Source organism: Strigops habroptila, chromosome 5 (assembly GCF_004027225.2).
Source record: "Strigops habroptila isolate Jane chromosome 5, bStrHab1.2.pri, whole genome shotgun sequence".
Taxonomy (NCBI): domain Eukaryota; kingdom Metazoa; phylum Chordata; class Aves; order Psittaciformes; family Psittacidae; genus Strigops; species Strigops habroptila.
The window spans coordinates 15201692-15217940 of NC_044281.2; the positions used below are offsets into that span (position 1 = coordinate 15201692).

The 16249-nt window shown below is 46.6% G+C and overlaps 2 protein-coding genes across 9 annotated transcripts in view; one reads left to right on the forward strand and one right to left on the reverse strand.

Moving 5' to 3' along the window:
- Window positions 1–563: 563 nt before the first annotated feature.
- IDH1 (isocitrate dehydrogenase (NADP(+)) 1) lies at window positions 564–15519 on the reverse strand. Of its 3 annotated transcripts, none has more exons than XM_030488065.2 (9): window positions 14255–14508; window positions 11421–11548; window positions 9460–9751; window positions 7647–7752; window positions 4810–4987; window positions 4185–4336; window positions 3013–3153; window positions 2077–2239; window positions 564–1528 (listed from the first exon to the last, which is right to left on the reverse strand). In XM_030488065.2, exons 2-9 carry the CDS (start codon window positions 11540–11542, stop codon window positions 1435–1437), a joined length of 1248 nt encoding a protein of 415 aa, XP_030343925.1. In that variant the 5' UTR covers window positions 11543–11548; window positions 14255–14508; the 3' UTR covers window positions 564–1434. The 3 variants fall into 3 exon arrangements, with proteins under 3 accessions (XP_030343925.1, XP_030343927.1, XP_030343926.1); XM_030488067.2 differs by lacking the exon at window positions 14255–14508 and adding an exon at window positions 15320–15519 and having other exon boundaries at window positions 636–1528; XM_030488066.1 differs by lacking the exon at window positions 14255–14508 and adding an exon at window positions 15293–15456 and having other exon boundaries at window positions 636–1528.
- PIKFYVE (phosphoinositide kinase, FYVE-type zinc finger containing) overlaps window positions 14492–16249 on the forward strand; it is a 63737-nt gene continuing 61979 nt past the window's right edge. For 4 of the 6 annotated variants that reach the window (XM_030488041.1, XM_030488044.1, XM_030488046.1 and 1 more), the window contains exon 1: window positions 15176–15280. The gene's annotated coding sequence lies outside the window, so the exon portion shown is untranslated. Of the gene's footprint in view, window positions 14630–15175; window positions 15281–15462; window positions 15488–16249 lie in introns of those variants that run through there. The other 2 variants (XM_030488042.1, XM_030488043.1) reach the window with 2 other exon arrangements.

Here is a 16249-nt window from a genome sequence, read left to right on the forward strand (position 1 = left end):
CCCTGCTGCTTGTTGCCATTCCTGTTATGGGTCAGCCATGGGACTTCAGCTGCTTGTTAATAACAATAGCAAACTATTGTGTTCATTCATATTGAAAATGCAGTGACAGCTGCTAGCAGCTGTAGAACTGCACTTCAAGCACATGCTCATCCCCAAATAAATGCTAATACTAGCTGATCTACTCTAACATTGCATTTCTATCCTAGCAAATACTTATAACTAGTCAGCTGCAGAGTGGGAGGTTCTCATATAACTCATTTCTGATCTTTGTCGAGTGGTGATACATTAGTTTGAGTTTACGCAAGTCCCCAATTAACTTCCATTTTGATGGAAGTGGTACCTTTAAATTCTTGTGCACTACCTGGTGCTTACCACCATACACAAATCACACCTTGCCCTGGGCCAGAAGAAATTAAAACTACTCTAAGAAGGGAAAGATGATTTTCTATTGATATCGCATACCAACAGTCTGTCCCAGCATGTAGTGTACTCTGCTGAAAGGTACTGGAGTCTCTGAGGCAGAATTTTCCCATATCTGCTAATTGTACAAAGGAAGAAGACAGAGAGTGTTAGCTGGCTTTTATTTTAGTCTGAACTAAAATATTCTTTAAAAAAAACCCAAAGAACCAAACACAACCATGGATGGAATAGTTTTTCACAGTCATAATCGGACTTGCTGTATCACAACAGGAAGGGTAAGTAATAGCTGGAGAAAAGTTTTGCACCTTTATGAATTGTGGGGTGGGAGAAGAGGTAACAATTCCTATGCTTCACATCCAGTCAGTTGGAGTATAACTAAATGCATGGCCTGCATTTAGACACTGCATCACAGATTTATTAGGCTCTTAGCCTATAGGGCTTGTTTCCAGCATGTTTAAGTGCTTCTCAAATGTTACAGTCCTGGCTGTAGCAATAGGACCAAATCCCTTAATTATCAGGATACAATGTTTTGATTGGCACAGAAAGGTAAATTAAGAGGGGCTGCAGTAGGCCTGGCAGAGCCCTGTGAGCTCACTTTATACTCAGCAGACAGTACTGGAGAGATCAGGACGGTTCTAAGGTCTGTTGGACAGTAAGTCACCACTGGTTTGACCAGAGCTGTGACACAGACTGGCTTTCAGTCTAAGAGGGAAAAGAAACACAGATAATAAAGTCATGGAAAGAAACCTCAAGGTCTGCCGTGAATGACATTAGGAATCCAGACCCATGCTGAGCTTGAATAGTATCACATTCAGCTGCTTAGCAAAAGCAAGGCCTAGCCCAGCAGCTCCCCAAGGGGTTTAAGAAAACATGAACTTTAAAACCTTTTAAAAATTGTACATGTTCATTTTTGTCTAGTATTTGAAATGTTACAGAACAGAGTGTGATACACTGCCACTCACACTCTGGGGTAAATGGGAGATGCTTTGTTAGAGCTTGAGTAGAACCTGTGCCTTAAAGTTTAGGCAGAGAGGCCAGCTTCCCCTTCAGGTTTTCAGCAAGCTTGTCCATGAACTCAAAGGTGTTCAGGTAATCAGAGCGTGTGACACTGAGGGGGAGAAACAAAACAAAACAAAACCAGACAGACATTAGTTGTAAAGCCACTCAAATGCTCAAAGCTGGGGAAGACTGTTCAAAGAACTCTAAGTCTTGCCCCTAAAATCAAACGAGTTCTCCTACTCATCAGGCTGATGGGTTCTGGTTGTTGGTGGGGTTCTCCGCAAAAAGGCTCCAGAGAAGAGGTAGCCAGGTGGTATTTTGCAGTTAAGTAGGTCTCCATCCTAATAAATGGACAGGGCAGGATCTGGCCAATATAACCATCCTGTCATAAGAGAAGTCTTTGCAGTTCCTTCTTTATATCCCCTTCCCCCCATGCATTTGGTACAATAGCAAGGACAGAGCAACCTACACTGAGCTACCTGGGACAGGGAGTGTCTCATGTTCTGTTTGTACAGCACTGGGTACAGACAAGCCCTGTTCTGTGACCAGACTTCAGTAATTCTTCACCATATTAAACTAATGCTCCAGCAAATGCTGTTCAGAAACACTAAGCAAAACAGCCTCCTCCACGCACAGCTGATTACTTCATACACTTACTTAGGTAGGCCTTTGATACAGGCAGCAAGGTCCTTTGTCATGAAGCCAGATTCAATGGTCTCAATGCAGACTTCTTCCAGGGCAACTGCAAAGTTCTTAAGGCTAGTGTTGTTGTCCAGCTTAGCCCTGTGAGCGAGTCCTCTTGTCCATGCAAAGATGGAGGCTGAGAGAGAACAAACTAGGTTACTTTGTCTGTCTAGAACTCCCTGGACATTGTTTTAAATTGTCATGTGGAATGGTAGCAATTTTTTAATAAAAAAACTGAAAATGGATAGAAAATCTGGTACGGGAAAGAACACTTATCTTCCTCCAGCCATCCTTTGTATTTTGTGCAGCAATAAAGAAAAGCAAACCCCAAAACCCATTCACTGCCTCAGCAATCTCTGTGTGTGCCATTTTACCTTATTTTGTTCCTGTCCAAGTAAGAAAGAATGACCGGTGGTAGGACTCTGGTTACACATAAAGTTGCCCTTATGAAAGGAGGGTGCAGTCTTCCTCCTGGTATTACAATTACACTCTGGACCCTGTGCAACTGTACAGGATTCTTTCCCTCATGTCCCATTTGAGGTGCACTTACACGTCAAGTATGTACATGCTTTTGCAGGTGGCTGGGTCTTTTGAAGCAACAGAAAGGGGAGTAAAATGAAAAAATAAACCAACCCAAACCTTAAGGCTGTTACGGCTACAAACCCATCATTTGCTGAAAAGTGAGAGCATGTCTCAAAGGCTAGGTTAGGTCTAGCTTATTGCTCACACTCCATTCCGGCCTGGTTTTGCTCCAGGCTGCAGGTGCCTTCACAGAAGAGAAATGCGTTATGAACTACCAGTTCCACCACTCAGTGGTGTAATTCTCTGCAGAAAAGATGCAGATGTGCCTGCTCCAAACCTGTCCGTTAATGTGTGGAGATTGCTGAGGGGCAGTGAAAAGCAGCTCACCAATGGGGTTAGTGGAGGTTTCCTGGCCTTTCTGGTGCATGCGGTAGTGACGAGTAACCGTGCCGTGAGCAGCTTCTGCTTCAACAGTCTTGCCATCAGGGCAGATCAGCACGCTGGTCATCATCCCCAGAGAGCCATAGCCTACAGAACACAAGTTTAAAAAGTTCAGTGTCTCCTTTGGATAGCCCCCTTAAATTCCTCTTAATCCTCCCAACCTTGATGTGAGTATTTCTGAACAGCAGTGATGCTGCTGCAACTAACTGGCTAGTCCTGACACGTCAAAATTGCACCTTGTCTGAACAGAAAGTGCTGCTGAACCATGAAGTATAGATGCAGACATTCTGCACCGTTTCAAGAAAATTAGTATTCTCACCTAACTTGCTGCACATATTTTTACTGTAAAGATGCAGTGTAAGAACAAAAAAATCCTAAATAACCAGTGTTGGGCTGCAAATCACTATCTTCCCCATGGGATGATAGGAAACAAACCTGCTTCATATCAAGAGCATCTGCTCTAGTGAAAGGAACAACGAGCTGGCAAAACTGGGCACTTCTATTACTTCTAACCCTGTAGGTTTCAGAGATCTATGTCTTTGAAAGCTTCTTTGTTCAGCAGTACAACACACATCCTTGTTCTGTGGGAGGCAGTTTACTGGCACTAGTTTAGAAAGAGCATATTCCATGAAGTCATACATCTTGTCCTGCATCCACATTTGTTTTGACACCATGCAGCATGGTTATGTAGGATTTTGATCAAGTACTACAAGTCTGTGAAGTTAACTGTATCAATCTCTCTCTTTACATCTGACAGGTAGCTTTAGGTCCTGAAGGTTTCCTTACTTAGCTACAGAGGATGCTCACCACTGGTCAGCTTAATTCAAACTGTCTAGATATCTTCCATGAGAATGGAAAGCCCATCAGCTATTACATTGGTAGGAGCTGCCATCTGGTAAAGAAGTACAACTACACAGTCTACATTCAATGGATTTTCTTGTAAAAGTGAAGTCAGAGATTCTTTGCCTGCCTGATATCTCCATGGCTGGCCACAGGTTTTAAATGTAAGTAAGTTCTGAACCCTCTTGGGCCATTACATAAAATATGACACATGGTCACAAGAGACTGCTACTGAGCCTAGCAGTAGCAGTCAGTCTAGGACAGGGAACATCTCATACCTTGTGCAACAGAGTCAGACTGAACGTCCCCATCATAGTTCTTGCAGGCCCAGACAAAGCCTCCTTCAGATTTCAGGGCCTGAGCAACCATGTCATCAATAAGCCTGTGCTCATACCAGATCTTTTTGGCTTCAAACTGGGACTTGTATTCTCTGGAAAACAAAAACCAGAACACCTTGTCATATAAACAGGGATTGCACAATTTGTGCAACTAATTGTGCATAGTGAGGTGCAGAATTCTGCATAGAGGTAAGAGTAAAAAGAGAAAAACCCAACTCTAAACAAAGCCTTAAAAGAAATTTACTCATTTGTTTTTCCTTGCTTGCTTTGCTAGGCTTCTGCGAGTCTGCTTCAGAATCACAGAGGAGCCCACAGAGAATCTGTGGCTCCTCATTAGGAGAGATATATATCTCAGACACATTTAGCAGAGCTTTAAACATTGAGTACTGTGTCCTGTAGGACAAGGGAGACTGTGACACAGCAGATGCACAGCTTCTCCAAAGTGCTGTAATTTTCAGAGTGTCTGAAAATGCCGAATTAACTGTAGTAGATCACAAAGCTGGGGAGGATGTTTCTGCTGCAGACTTACGCACTGCAGTAGGAGGTACAAAACTACCCTAGATACCTGTCATAGATCTCTTGGAAGATGTCTTTAAAGCGGCCATCATATCTCTTCAGAATGGTGTTCTTGGTGCTCATGTAGAGGGGCCAGCCTTTAGACAGTGCCATTTGGAAGGAACTGTGGGCAAAATCCTTGATAGACTGGTCAAGATTGTACATTCCCATGGCTACACCACCACAGCCTGTTAGTGGAGAAAGAACAGATAGGCATCAACTAGATTTGGTTTTGGTTAAGGATTTAACAGTCTCCCCATAGCATACTCCATAGTCCATAGCATACTCCAGCAGGCAGGCTGGAGTTATGCCCAGGTGTCTTGATACAGTTCTCAGTTTAAGGCTGGTTCTTTCAGTTGATTCACTTTGCACTATCAGCTCAAAGCTCCAGCAGTCCTGTGACACATGGATAGGAAGGTGATTTTGTTTTACAGCTAGGTACATCTTAATACCATGATCTACTATCCATAAGTAGTTTCTTCCTAATCCAGCTGTCAAAACTAGCACACCAGACTAAGCAGCAAAGCTATGACAGGAGTCAGTGTGCTTGAGCCCCTACTAGCCATAAGTAATAGAGAGTACTTTCTATCAAATCAGCAGGCAGCAGTTTGGATCAGGGGTCTCAGTCAAGCTAGAAATGGGTTTGCTTCCGTCTTAAAGCGCCTTGTACCTTCAGGCTTTGACTGCACCACAGAACTAACTCCAGCAGTCAGAGGCTGCTTTGCTTAGCTCAGGTAAACAAGTCCCCACATGCATTCCTGCATTTTCTCAGCACATGTGTCTGGCCTACCCTGCAGCATTGTTTCACCTGCTCAGGCTAACTTCCAGCAAGTTTGGAAAGAATATGCCAGTCATCTGGGTGCAAGGGAAAGTCCTGAGAAGTCTCTGAGAAACTATCAACTCTCATATGACTTAGACTGTGTAAAGCAGATGTGTTAGCAGCCTGAATGGAAGTGCCTTAAACTTACAGCCCAGTAGCATTCAAATCATAGGAGAGGCTGATTGTGGGTGAAAGTAGGGTCTAGGGCTTCATCAAAAAGTTTTGTCATCTTCAGAGCCCAGCTTCTTGCTTTTTTTTTTTTAGTGAAAAGTAGATACTGTGTACTTAATTTTAAGCACCTCATTACTACCACCACCACCTCTCTCTAGTTTGTTGCACAGTGCCTTTATCATGGATCTGTGTTCTGGAAACACCCCAGATTTTTTAACTAATATTATTTTTCAAAGTATCCTTTCCTAATATCCATTTCTCCTTACCTCCAGATGTTGGTTGCATGGACATACATGCAGAATGAAGTGGGCAAGCCAGAGGAGGTTTATCTGCTTGCCAAGATAGCAAGGTCATTTAAAGTGGATATTGGCAGGGGATGAAATTCCTGTTGTTACCAGTGAAAAATACACGTTGTCCCCCCTGCCTACACTATAAGTCAAGGACAGAACAGGTTCTAATCCGCTACAGAGACTGCGTCATTCGAAGCCATGGTTTCGTAGTTACTGGATGACAACTATTATGTTTTATTCAAATACTTATTTGCATGTAGGTAAAAAAAAAACAAAACCCAACAAAACAACCCTTGTGGCAATCATATAATCCTACTGCCTACTAAAATCTCTTGATTCAGTGTCAAGGCTGAACATATTAGTACAGCAACAGGACAAGCTTCCCTTATGCATTGCGGAGATAACTGTTGTGCCAGCATATCTATGGGGAGGGGAGTTCCCCCAGAACAGCAGCAGTAATCTGCAGTCGTTGCACTTCCTTGCTTTCTGCTCGCTGATGCAATGCAGAGCAGTGAATCAGACTGGCAGCTGGAACAGCCAGACGTCTCCACTACAGGTTCACCAGTCACCTATCAAATGAAAGCAGATTAAGACTGGCAGTGAAGTAGGTGAACTCCAGATGAAAGGCTGTGCAACAAGAGATAGGAGAGATTTAGGCTTTTGTGAGCAAAAGTGCCAGGGAAATGCAAGTATTACAGAAGACAGGGTCATATGGCAGAATCTGGACTTGTTTGCCAAGCCAACTGCACACAAACAAGGATTCTGTGGTTTACATTGTTTTGTAGCTAGAAACCAAACATTGCACACTCACATACATAGGTCACCATACAGCTTCAGATCCTGAACCCTTTTGATAGACGAGAGGACTTGTATAATGTTTTCCGGAATCTGGCCCTTAGAGAAATAGCCTGGGTTCTAGCAATGTGTGTGTAATCGTTTCCACACAAAGCCCAGCAATGTCAGGATTCCTCCTCCTGGGCCTAGCAGTATCTACAGCCAGCACAGCAGTATTGCTAGGAGGGACACCAATACCTTTTATCTGTTCAAAAAGTTTAAAACTGTTTAAAAAGTAAGAGCCTACAAAGTCAGGAGCATCCTTGTCATAGCTCCTTTCCACCTTGCACAGTAAGTGCCAGTTCTCATTTCTATTGAAGTAAAAAATGGTTTATTAAAGAAGGATACAAGCTGCAAAGGTATATAAAGCCCATAAGACGAACTAAAACCAGAAAAAATTATACCCAAACTGTTCTCAAGTGTATCTCCCCCTAGGTCAAGCCCTGCTTACATAGCAAGTCTCCTTCTGATCAGAGAGAAGAACATACATACCTCTACCAGAGCCATCATACAAGAAGCATGACAGGTGGCCAGCGTAGTATGATTGTGCATTTGATATGCCTCTTCAATCCCAGGAAGATTTCGAGTAACTTTCAGTACTTCACAGATCAATGAAGAAGGCCCAGACCTTCTCCTCCACTCTACCTCAAAGTCGTATTTTACCATCAGATACTTCAAGGCCGAATTAAACCAAAAATGCCAGTTTTAATTACAACTAGAGATAATACCTACTTTCAAAGTTATGGACCAGATACGTGACTGGTTTGCCTCCACCTTCTGGAGTGTAGATCATCTCTACTTTTCCAGGCCCAGGTACCACAAAATCAGTTGCTCTGTACTGTTAAAAACAAAAGTTGCCATGATGATTTTATCTATCAGGAGGACAGAAGCATAAAAGACAACCCACGTTTGGGAGGGCAGGGTGCAGAAAAGCATCAACAACTGTACTAAACCCCCCCCACTGAACAGGCTCTGTTTACTCAGCCATGTGGTTATCAGATTATTTTAAGAGAGATTAGAAGGACAAGCTTGCCTGCTTCAGAAACAATCTTCCTCTTTAAGGGAAAGAGCTTACAGATTCTTGGGACCCATCAATTGGCAGGGTGTATGTGTCCTTACAGATGTACTGAAGTTTTAGAGTGCTAAACATGCTAAATATCCAGAGTGTTGTGTGGTTTGTGAGTAGAAAGATTCTCTCCCTGCCTCAAAAAAAGCCATTCATATCACAACTACTGGTCTTATAAATACAGGGGCATCATACAGCACCTTAATAAAAGCCATTATTTCTATATCCATCATATGATATTTGACAGGCCAGTCTGTAGTAAGAGATATTTGAATTCTGTAAATGATACACGTTTTGCTCCACTGAGCTACAGAGTCAGAAGAAGAGCCAACATGTACTTCAAGTTTTTAAATGATGCCTCATCTTCACAACTGTTTGAGCAGTACTATTTAAGGTTACATTTCCTTTAAATTCACCATCCTTTTTCACAGTTTCCCTTGTATTGATGCAATCAGTTCCCTGAGCTGTTCTGAAGTTGCAGAAGCATCTTGCTCATATGTCCTTTACATGCTCTTATACTATTCCTTTCACTTTAATCTCGTACTTTGGCAGGGTTTCAATCCTTCCTCCTTAATCCACTGTTTCCTAGTATTATTTCGACCTTCTCGATTATTCAGTTGAATATGTTGAACCCTATTCTCTTCCAGTATCAGGGCTCTGCAATTATTTTCCTCTTGGAAATTATTTTACCTTCCCATCCTGGCCAGTCTTATGACTTGCCTTCAGTTTGTGGGTTTACCCATCTACTTAAGCACTTGGCTCTTCTAGAAGACTTTTCTTCTGTCATGTCTGGCTGCTTTACAGTATGTCATTACCCATGGAGAACAATATGGTTGATTCTTGTCCTCTGGGCTGCCCAAAGGTCACTACACTAAGTCCCATGCTAGGGCTTTCCATGGCCTTGTACTACCTCTCCCAGGAGAGTTCTGATAAGAGATATTTCCCTATTTCGCACGTGCCCAGTATGAATACCAACTCTGCAGGAGTGCTGTGCAAGTAAGTTTAAGCCTATCACATTTTAAAACAAAACCAAGAAAAGAAAACAACCAACCAAAAAACCACACCAAAAATCACACCCACATGGCAACTCTTGACCACTTCTAAAAATCACTCAGATCCACTTTTGCTGCAAGCAACATCTGCCACCAGAAAGTCCTTCTCAGAAGAAGATAAGCAGTGTAAAGGATATTTTCTGAAGACATTGATATATAGGGAGGAGGGTTCTGCAGAGGTGAAGGATAACTTAGAGGAGTTATATCCTATGTATACAGCTACACTGCCTAAGGAAGATATATGAATCAGGCTCTCCCACACTTCACCAGGTGCTATACAAAGTGCTAGCAATGACCCACTCCCAATCCAAGTAGAGTGCAAGGGATAAAGCAGCAGCACAGGGATGTCTAAGTCTTTGTAGCTCTATACCTGTCAGGACTAAGCCCGACTTAGATAAAATAAGGGGTAAGCACTGAAGTGACTCACTTGATCCCCGTAAGCGTGACGGCCAATGACAATGGGTTTCACCCATCCAGACACCAGCCGGGGAATGTTCTTGCAGATAATAGCCTCCCTGAAGACAGTGCCACCTAGGATGTTTCTAATTGTCCCATTGGGAGACTTCCACATCTGCTTCAAATTGAACTCCTCCACTCTCTTCTCATCAGGAGTGATGGTTGCACACTTTATGCCAACATTGTATTTCTTTATGGCTTCAGCAGCTTCCACAGTTACTTTATCATTTGTAGCATCACGATGCTCAATGCCCAAATCATAGCTGTAATAAACCCACAAAAATGGTCACAACTGCCCAGGACATTTGTCCGTATCCAACAGGAAAGAAACCAGACTCTGAATGTGCCTCTGAGTGTAGTTCCAGCACTGCCATAATTGAAGTTATCCCTCTTCCAGTGCAAATGCTGCTGGACTGGAAGAAAACATCATAGGCTCATATACTGATACTTCTGCAGCTGGTGGGAGATTGGAGAGAGGGCAGCTTCAGTTTATGGCTGAGGCTCTTTGCCAGCATGGGACATAGCCAGTATCTCCTCTACCTTTCCTTCTAAGCTTCCTGCAATGGAAGCTTTTGGTCTGGGATTCTAATTGTATGGAGCAGCACAATCCTCAGATGAATATAGGCCTTTATTTCAAGCCTCTTGTGCTGAAGGTTCTGACTTTCTTCATGTACTGAAGCTACATTAGGCTTAAAAACTGCTTTGACAGTGGACCCACAATCCTGCTCTGGCAGCAGACCTGCTAATATTCCCTTCAAACAGTCAAGAGGAAGCACATTTCCCACATTTACTGTTTTAATAGTTTTGGAGAACAATGGCTGCCCAGTGTGGGATAGCCCTGAAGCACAGCCAACTGTACATGAATCTAGCTACTGTGCTGCTCCAGCCAGGGGTCCCCTTTCCCTCCTCCCACCCCTCTTTGAAAAGGGATGTTCTCCAGACTCTGTGCATGTATTATGCTGCTGGGTTCCTGTTTGCTTGGTTCTCAACACCAGCAAGCAACAAGCCTGATGTAGGTGGCATACAAATGACTCCATGAGCAGTGGAAGAGGTCAGACTTGTGGGTTTAATAACAGCAGATACCACTGAAGGCCTCTGTCTGCTTGGCTAGGAGCAATGCAACTGGATACTTCTGTAATAATTATAGGTCAGTGGCTAGCAACGGAAGAGATTATTTGCTCTGTTTGACTAGATGCTGTAGATAGCACGTCCCTTTTACCATACCAGCTGTTAATATTGGTTTTGTTTGTTTTTTTTCCCCCAGAAGGGAGTACAGGAACACAGCCTAGGCTCACGGAATAATTAGCTTATAATTAGCACTTAGCTTACACCATCAGCAGCAAAGCTCATGCTTACAGACATGAGGGCAGAGTCTGTGCCCTATTGCCACCCTTTTGCCTTCTGGGCAGATCTTCAAAGAGATATGGCAAGAAACCATAAATCTAATCTGAGTCCATAGATGCTAGGCTTCAAGTCAGGGAGTGGCTAAAACATCCCATGTTTCTAATTGTTTAGGCTGCAGAAAGCCATGCAGACTTCTCAGGTGCTGGAAAGCTAAGATATAGGAGATAAAAATGCAGATCATGTCTGTGAGAGACCTTCTCAGAGGCACAGTACAGAAAAAAAGCTAACTCACAATTAAACATTCACTGCTTACTGCTGTGAGGAAACTCCAGAGGGGCTGTCAGACTTCGATAAAATACCTTCACCATGAGCCCATGCTTTCCAGAGTACTTACTGAGGTTGGCCCTTAGGTAAGTTAACCAGAGGACTATGCTGGGAACTTCATCAGTATCAAAAGGGCTACTCAGTCTCTCTGCACCAATGCAGGAGGAGCTATAAGGCTCTTGGTGCTAAGTGAAACACGATCAATGCCTAATGACACATGCAAATTGCAGTACAAAGTGGCTGTGTGTCATAAAAAGCCATTACCTGTGCAAATCCAGATCTACATAAGGAAAAATCAGCTTTTCTTTAATCAGTTCCCAGATGACCCGCGTCATTTCATCTCCTTGCATCTCCACAACAGAGCCTCCATGGATTTTTTTAGACATCTTGAGCTGTGATAGACAAAGAAAACCAATTTAAGTTAAAAACTGACAACACTCATGACCAATGCACATATCCTGCACTTTTACAACACAACTAGAAGAGAGGTACCAACATAGCATACAGGATCTCTCCTAGAAGTCTTGAAAATAACTACAGTTTATCCCTAGTTTCATGCTAACTGGTATTTTTCTGAAGGCCTCAGCTCCTAGAGAGATCTATCTGAAGGTAAAAAGAAAGATTAATATCTGAAATTTAAGGGTGTGTGTTCAAAGGGCATGAGCTTTAATTACGGTTGTACAAAAGAACTTGAAAGCATGACTAAACTCTTTCCCCAAATTCCACAGAATTAACAAGCACCGTTTATTCTTAGAGTTCATGAGTTCTAGTTCAGTTGCCTGTTTCTGCCTCTTTTTCTGAAAAAGATGGGTTAATGGACATTATTTTAATGAAGGCTCATATTGCTGGCACTATTAAGATTAATACATTGTCAGCTTCCTTCCCCAGGAAATCCAAGGGCCACATATCAAAAGTACTTTCTAATAGCAAAGGTTTATTTCTGCCCTTAAAACAAATAGTGGACAGATTTGTTTTCTGTATGGAACAGAGGTTTCCCCAAGATATTTGTTCGCAAAGCCTTAAAAAATGAACCTGAACTCCGCCCTTGAATTTGCACTTTGTTCCTTGACAAAACCCAACCCCACAAGCCACTGAACTGCTCTAACAGTGCCCCGCTTTCTAACAGCCACAGTTCCTCACTTCTCAGCTCTGATTATGCAAGAGCTATGACTTGGCAAGTTCCTCCTCCTAGACAGTCCCATTCTTGTATGCAGCTGTTAGGATACTACAGTGAAATACCAAGCCTTTGTGTCTGAGGCTGCAGCCTCACAGATACCAAAGTCTAGAATCAGGGGTCCTACTGTACAGAGTCTATTCATCAAGATGAAGTTATTCAGAGGTGTGAGGTTTGCAGTGCAAAGCCCCCAGGTCACCAGCATGTGTGGAGGTTGTTCCTGTTTCATTAAGAAACCAACTTGACTTGAGCTCTGTTTCCAAAATCCAGTCCATTAAAAATTTTTAGTCTGGGAAAAGAGTAAACTTTCTAAGCTATGTTCTAGCTATGGCACCAAGCTTTTCCAAACCATTTAAAGTGCAAAATTAGAACCAAACCAAACCAAAGGCAAAATGAGATTGTGAATTACTGAGACTCTATTTACTATGAGCACATAAATTTGAAAAAAATAACTAAGACATTCCTATTCCAAAGAAAGATAGTATCTTGGCTTATGTTAGACTTCTCTAGTCCTCATGGAAAACTTTATCTTCACATGACCATACTCTGTCTGAACTCAGTTTATTTATGCAAGTATTTTGGGCCCAATTTTCAATTGTGACTACCTAAATAAGAAGTGTATCACATTCCCATGGCCTAGGCACAGGATTACTAGTCAGGAGACTTCAGGTTTGCTTTTGGCACTTACACAGTCTGAGAAACAAATGATTCATTTAAGCCAAAACATACACAGACACCCACCCACCATCGCTTGTTTTGTGGTTTGGTCACTACTTAAACAAGTGAAATCAGACTGTGTCAGTCATGGCAATAGGTTTTGAAAAGCTGGCTTCAGACCTACACAGTGCTGCTATCACAAGGAAAACAGAAGTATACGGGACACACCTCCGCTGAGATACATCTCCACCAATATGTGGAAACAGCAGCTGCTTAAACAACTTTGACACCATCCTACATGTTTACCCAAACAAGGCCCCAGCCTTTTCCCCTTAAACACTGATATCCCCAGTTTCTTTCTGTGCAAGGGCAGTACTGCAGCAGCATCCCTCTTCTACACAGAGCCAGCACGCCAAGAGGTTCCTCTACAGAGCACACATTCCCTAGAGTTCAACTCTTTCTGTTGCTCTTTCCCTCTGATTTTATACTCTCCAGAACTGCCAAATGCCACCAAGGTCTTTCCCTTACAGCAACCCTTTTTCAAGTGCACTTAACCCAGGCCTTTAGCCAAGGCAGCTTAGAAGAAAACTCGTGAATTTCCAAATACTCCTGGGTCCTCGGGAAGGACTCGGGGCCTAGTCAATAATTAACTATTGCAACAACTCATTAGTTCAGGTTTGCAAACGATCTCTTCAGCTCCGGCATGCTCCCGGGGAGCAGCGCAGACCGTTGTCGCTCGCCGGGATCTTGCCCACATTAGTTTTGCGGCAGCACTGCCCTCCATCCGCCGCGGGCAGGCTGGCTCGCTCTTCGGGCACCGGTCGACCAGGCCGCGGGCGGCAGCTTGTGTTACAACCGGCACCGAAACCCAGGCACCAGCACCACCCGAACAAGGTGCTGCCGGGCCCGGCCAGCGCGGCGGTGACCGGGGACGCTCCCCTGGGGTACGCGCAGAGCGCTAAGCGCAACCGGCAGTAGGTGACACTACCGACCATTGAGAAATATCTGGATCGCGAAGGGAGAAAGCCCAGCCCCGAGACGGGGACGCCGAGCACCCCCTCAGCACCCGGGGCGCCTTCAGCGACACCCGCCGCGGGAGGGGGGCGCCGGGCGGGCAGCCTGCCGCGGAGCTCCCACCCCGAACCGCCAGGAAAACCCCCCTTGAAGCACAGAGCCGCCGCCGCGGCCCCTCTGCGGGGCGGGGAGCACTACGGCCGGTAGAAAGAGGAGGACAAAGGGCGCGGCGCGGGGTGCCCGGGCCCGTTACCTGCGCGCGGCGTCCTCCCGTCCCTCACAGCCGATGCCCGGCCCAGCCGCCAGCGGGGCCTTTTATGGGGCCGCGCCCCCGCCACCGCCCGGCCCCGCCGCCGCGGCGCCCCCTGCCGGCCCCGCCCAGCCCCGCCCCTCCTCCCGGCGTGTATGGCCGGGTGGCGGCTGCCGGGCCCCGACGGACGGGACCGGTCGTGCCGTGGCCGTGCCCGCCCCGCCGGGTCTGCCCAGGTTCTGCGCGCTGATGCCTCCTCCTGAGGAGGTCGGGGCACCGCGTAACGCGCCGCGGCGCTTCCGCCGGGCCAGGCGTCCCGCAGCGCGGCGGCCTGCCCGCCCAGCCGGGCCTTTTCCGCGTTCTCCCGAGACAGCCGCAGTAAGTGGCCTGCGTCACCACAAGGGAGCCGAAGGCACTGGCGGGCGCGGAGGCCCGGGCGCCGAGGGTGCTCGGGCTGCTGGAGCGGGCCTCCGAGAGAGCGCGGGCCTGCCCCGGCGGACCCGTCTCGCAGCGCAGCCCGGGGGATACGCGTACACACGGGCGGGCACGGCCACGTTCGTTGGCGCGTTGGCCATGTCGGCACTATCGCCCCCCGAGCAGCGGGGCGAGGCGGGGAGTGCGAAGCGGAAGGAAGCCCAGCGGGGCACACCCGTCACCCCGTGGCTCCCGCTGTAGCAGCCCGGAAGTGCCGCGCCCGGGGGGCGCCTCCCCGCAGCAGGGAGCCGGAGACGCGCCGCAGGGCGCCGGGGCGGAGCGCACTGACGGGGCGCTGCGGTCGCAGGGCGGGCGGTGCAGGGAGGACACCGCCCTAGCGGCTGCCGCCGGCGGGTGGATTGGCGCGGAGCCTCGATTGGCGATGCCTCGGCAAGGAGCGCCGCCGTCAGCGGGCGATTAAGCAGGGCTGGCGGCAGCGCGGCGGGTTGCTAGGGGCGGGGCGGGGGAGCGGGCCGGCCCGGGACGGGGCTGAAAAGAGGCGGCTCCGCGCTGGGCCTGAGCGCCGGCACCCTGCGCCGGCACCTCGCGGAGCAGGTGAGGACAGACCTCGGGGGCCGGCGGCCCTGCCTGCACCTAGCCTGGTGGTGGTTGCTGGGGTGTGTGAGCTCTGCGTAGGGCCCGGCCCGGCCCGGTCCGGTCCCGGGTAGCGGCTGGTGGCAGCGCTCCGAGGTTGGGCCGGGGGTCCGTGCGCGGCGGCTGCCTGCAGCAGTGTTCCGCTGCTTCCTTCCCGCCCCGCCGCAGGTGGTGTTCCGGTCCGCCATCCCCGGCGGGCGGCACCGCGTGTGCGTGGCGGGGGTGTGTCCTCTTTACAGGGGAAAGCGACGCAGACAGCGGGGCTCCGGCGCGGAGGTTGGCAGTAGAGTGTGTGTATAATGTACTTGTGTTTAAGTTACGGTTGTTCAGCTTTTATACCCAGGGTGTGTTAGTCAGGTGCCTGGGAGTCACATCGAGGTAACAAAGAGTGCCTGGACCCTTCTGGCTCTGAGCGGTTGTGGGATGCAGGATGTCATGGAGCCATTCTGGATGTGACTGAGGAAGGTTTTGTGTCTGTTGACTGATATGTGCACCTTACTTTCTGATTTCCAGTAATATATAAAGAAGTGATTATTTCCCTGTTTCCTGGAGGGGGAAGGGAGGAAGTGTTTTCTTTTTAGTGGAGAACTAAAGCACTTCAAGAAAGGATGGTATACTTCATAGCTAATGTGTTGTGTGGCACAGAAAATCCAGGTGGTTTTGGAGCTAATGCCAAGTGCAGTCGTCGTCTTTTCAATCTCTTTTAATTAGGCTAGTATTGCTGTCAGAGAAGCAATTACTGTGTGGGGTTTTTTCCCCCCTTGAAGCTCAGGTTTATTTTTCCAGAATCATGTATCTGATATATGCAAGTTCAGAGACTTCCTTGGTTTTTTTATCTTGCCAGGCTATAGCTGGTTAGTGAGAGAGAAACGTAGTTTCCTATAAAACTTCTGGTTGACTTCGTAAAGGCATTTTTAATGTGATAATGTG

What these genes read in the sequence shown, in the direction of transcription:
- IDH1 (XM_030488065.2), bottom strand. Translation starts at nt 11,542, where the DNA reads ATGTCTAAAAAAATCCATGGAGGCTCTGTTGTGGAGATGCAAGGAGAT. An exon ending in GTCACGCTTACGGGGATCAA is followed by an intron (nt 7,753 to 9,459) that starts GTGAGTCACTTC and finishes TGTTTTTAACAG; the next exon opens with TACAGAGCAACTGATTTTGT. An exon ending in TCTGGTCCATAACTTTGAAA is followed by an intron (nt 4,988 to 7,646) that starts GTAGGTATTATC and finishes CTCCACTAACAG; the next exon opens with GCTGTGGTGGTGTAGCCATG.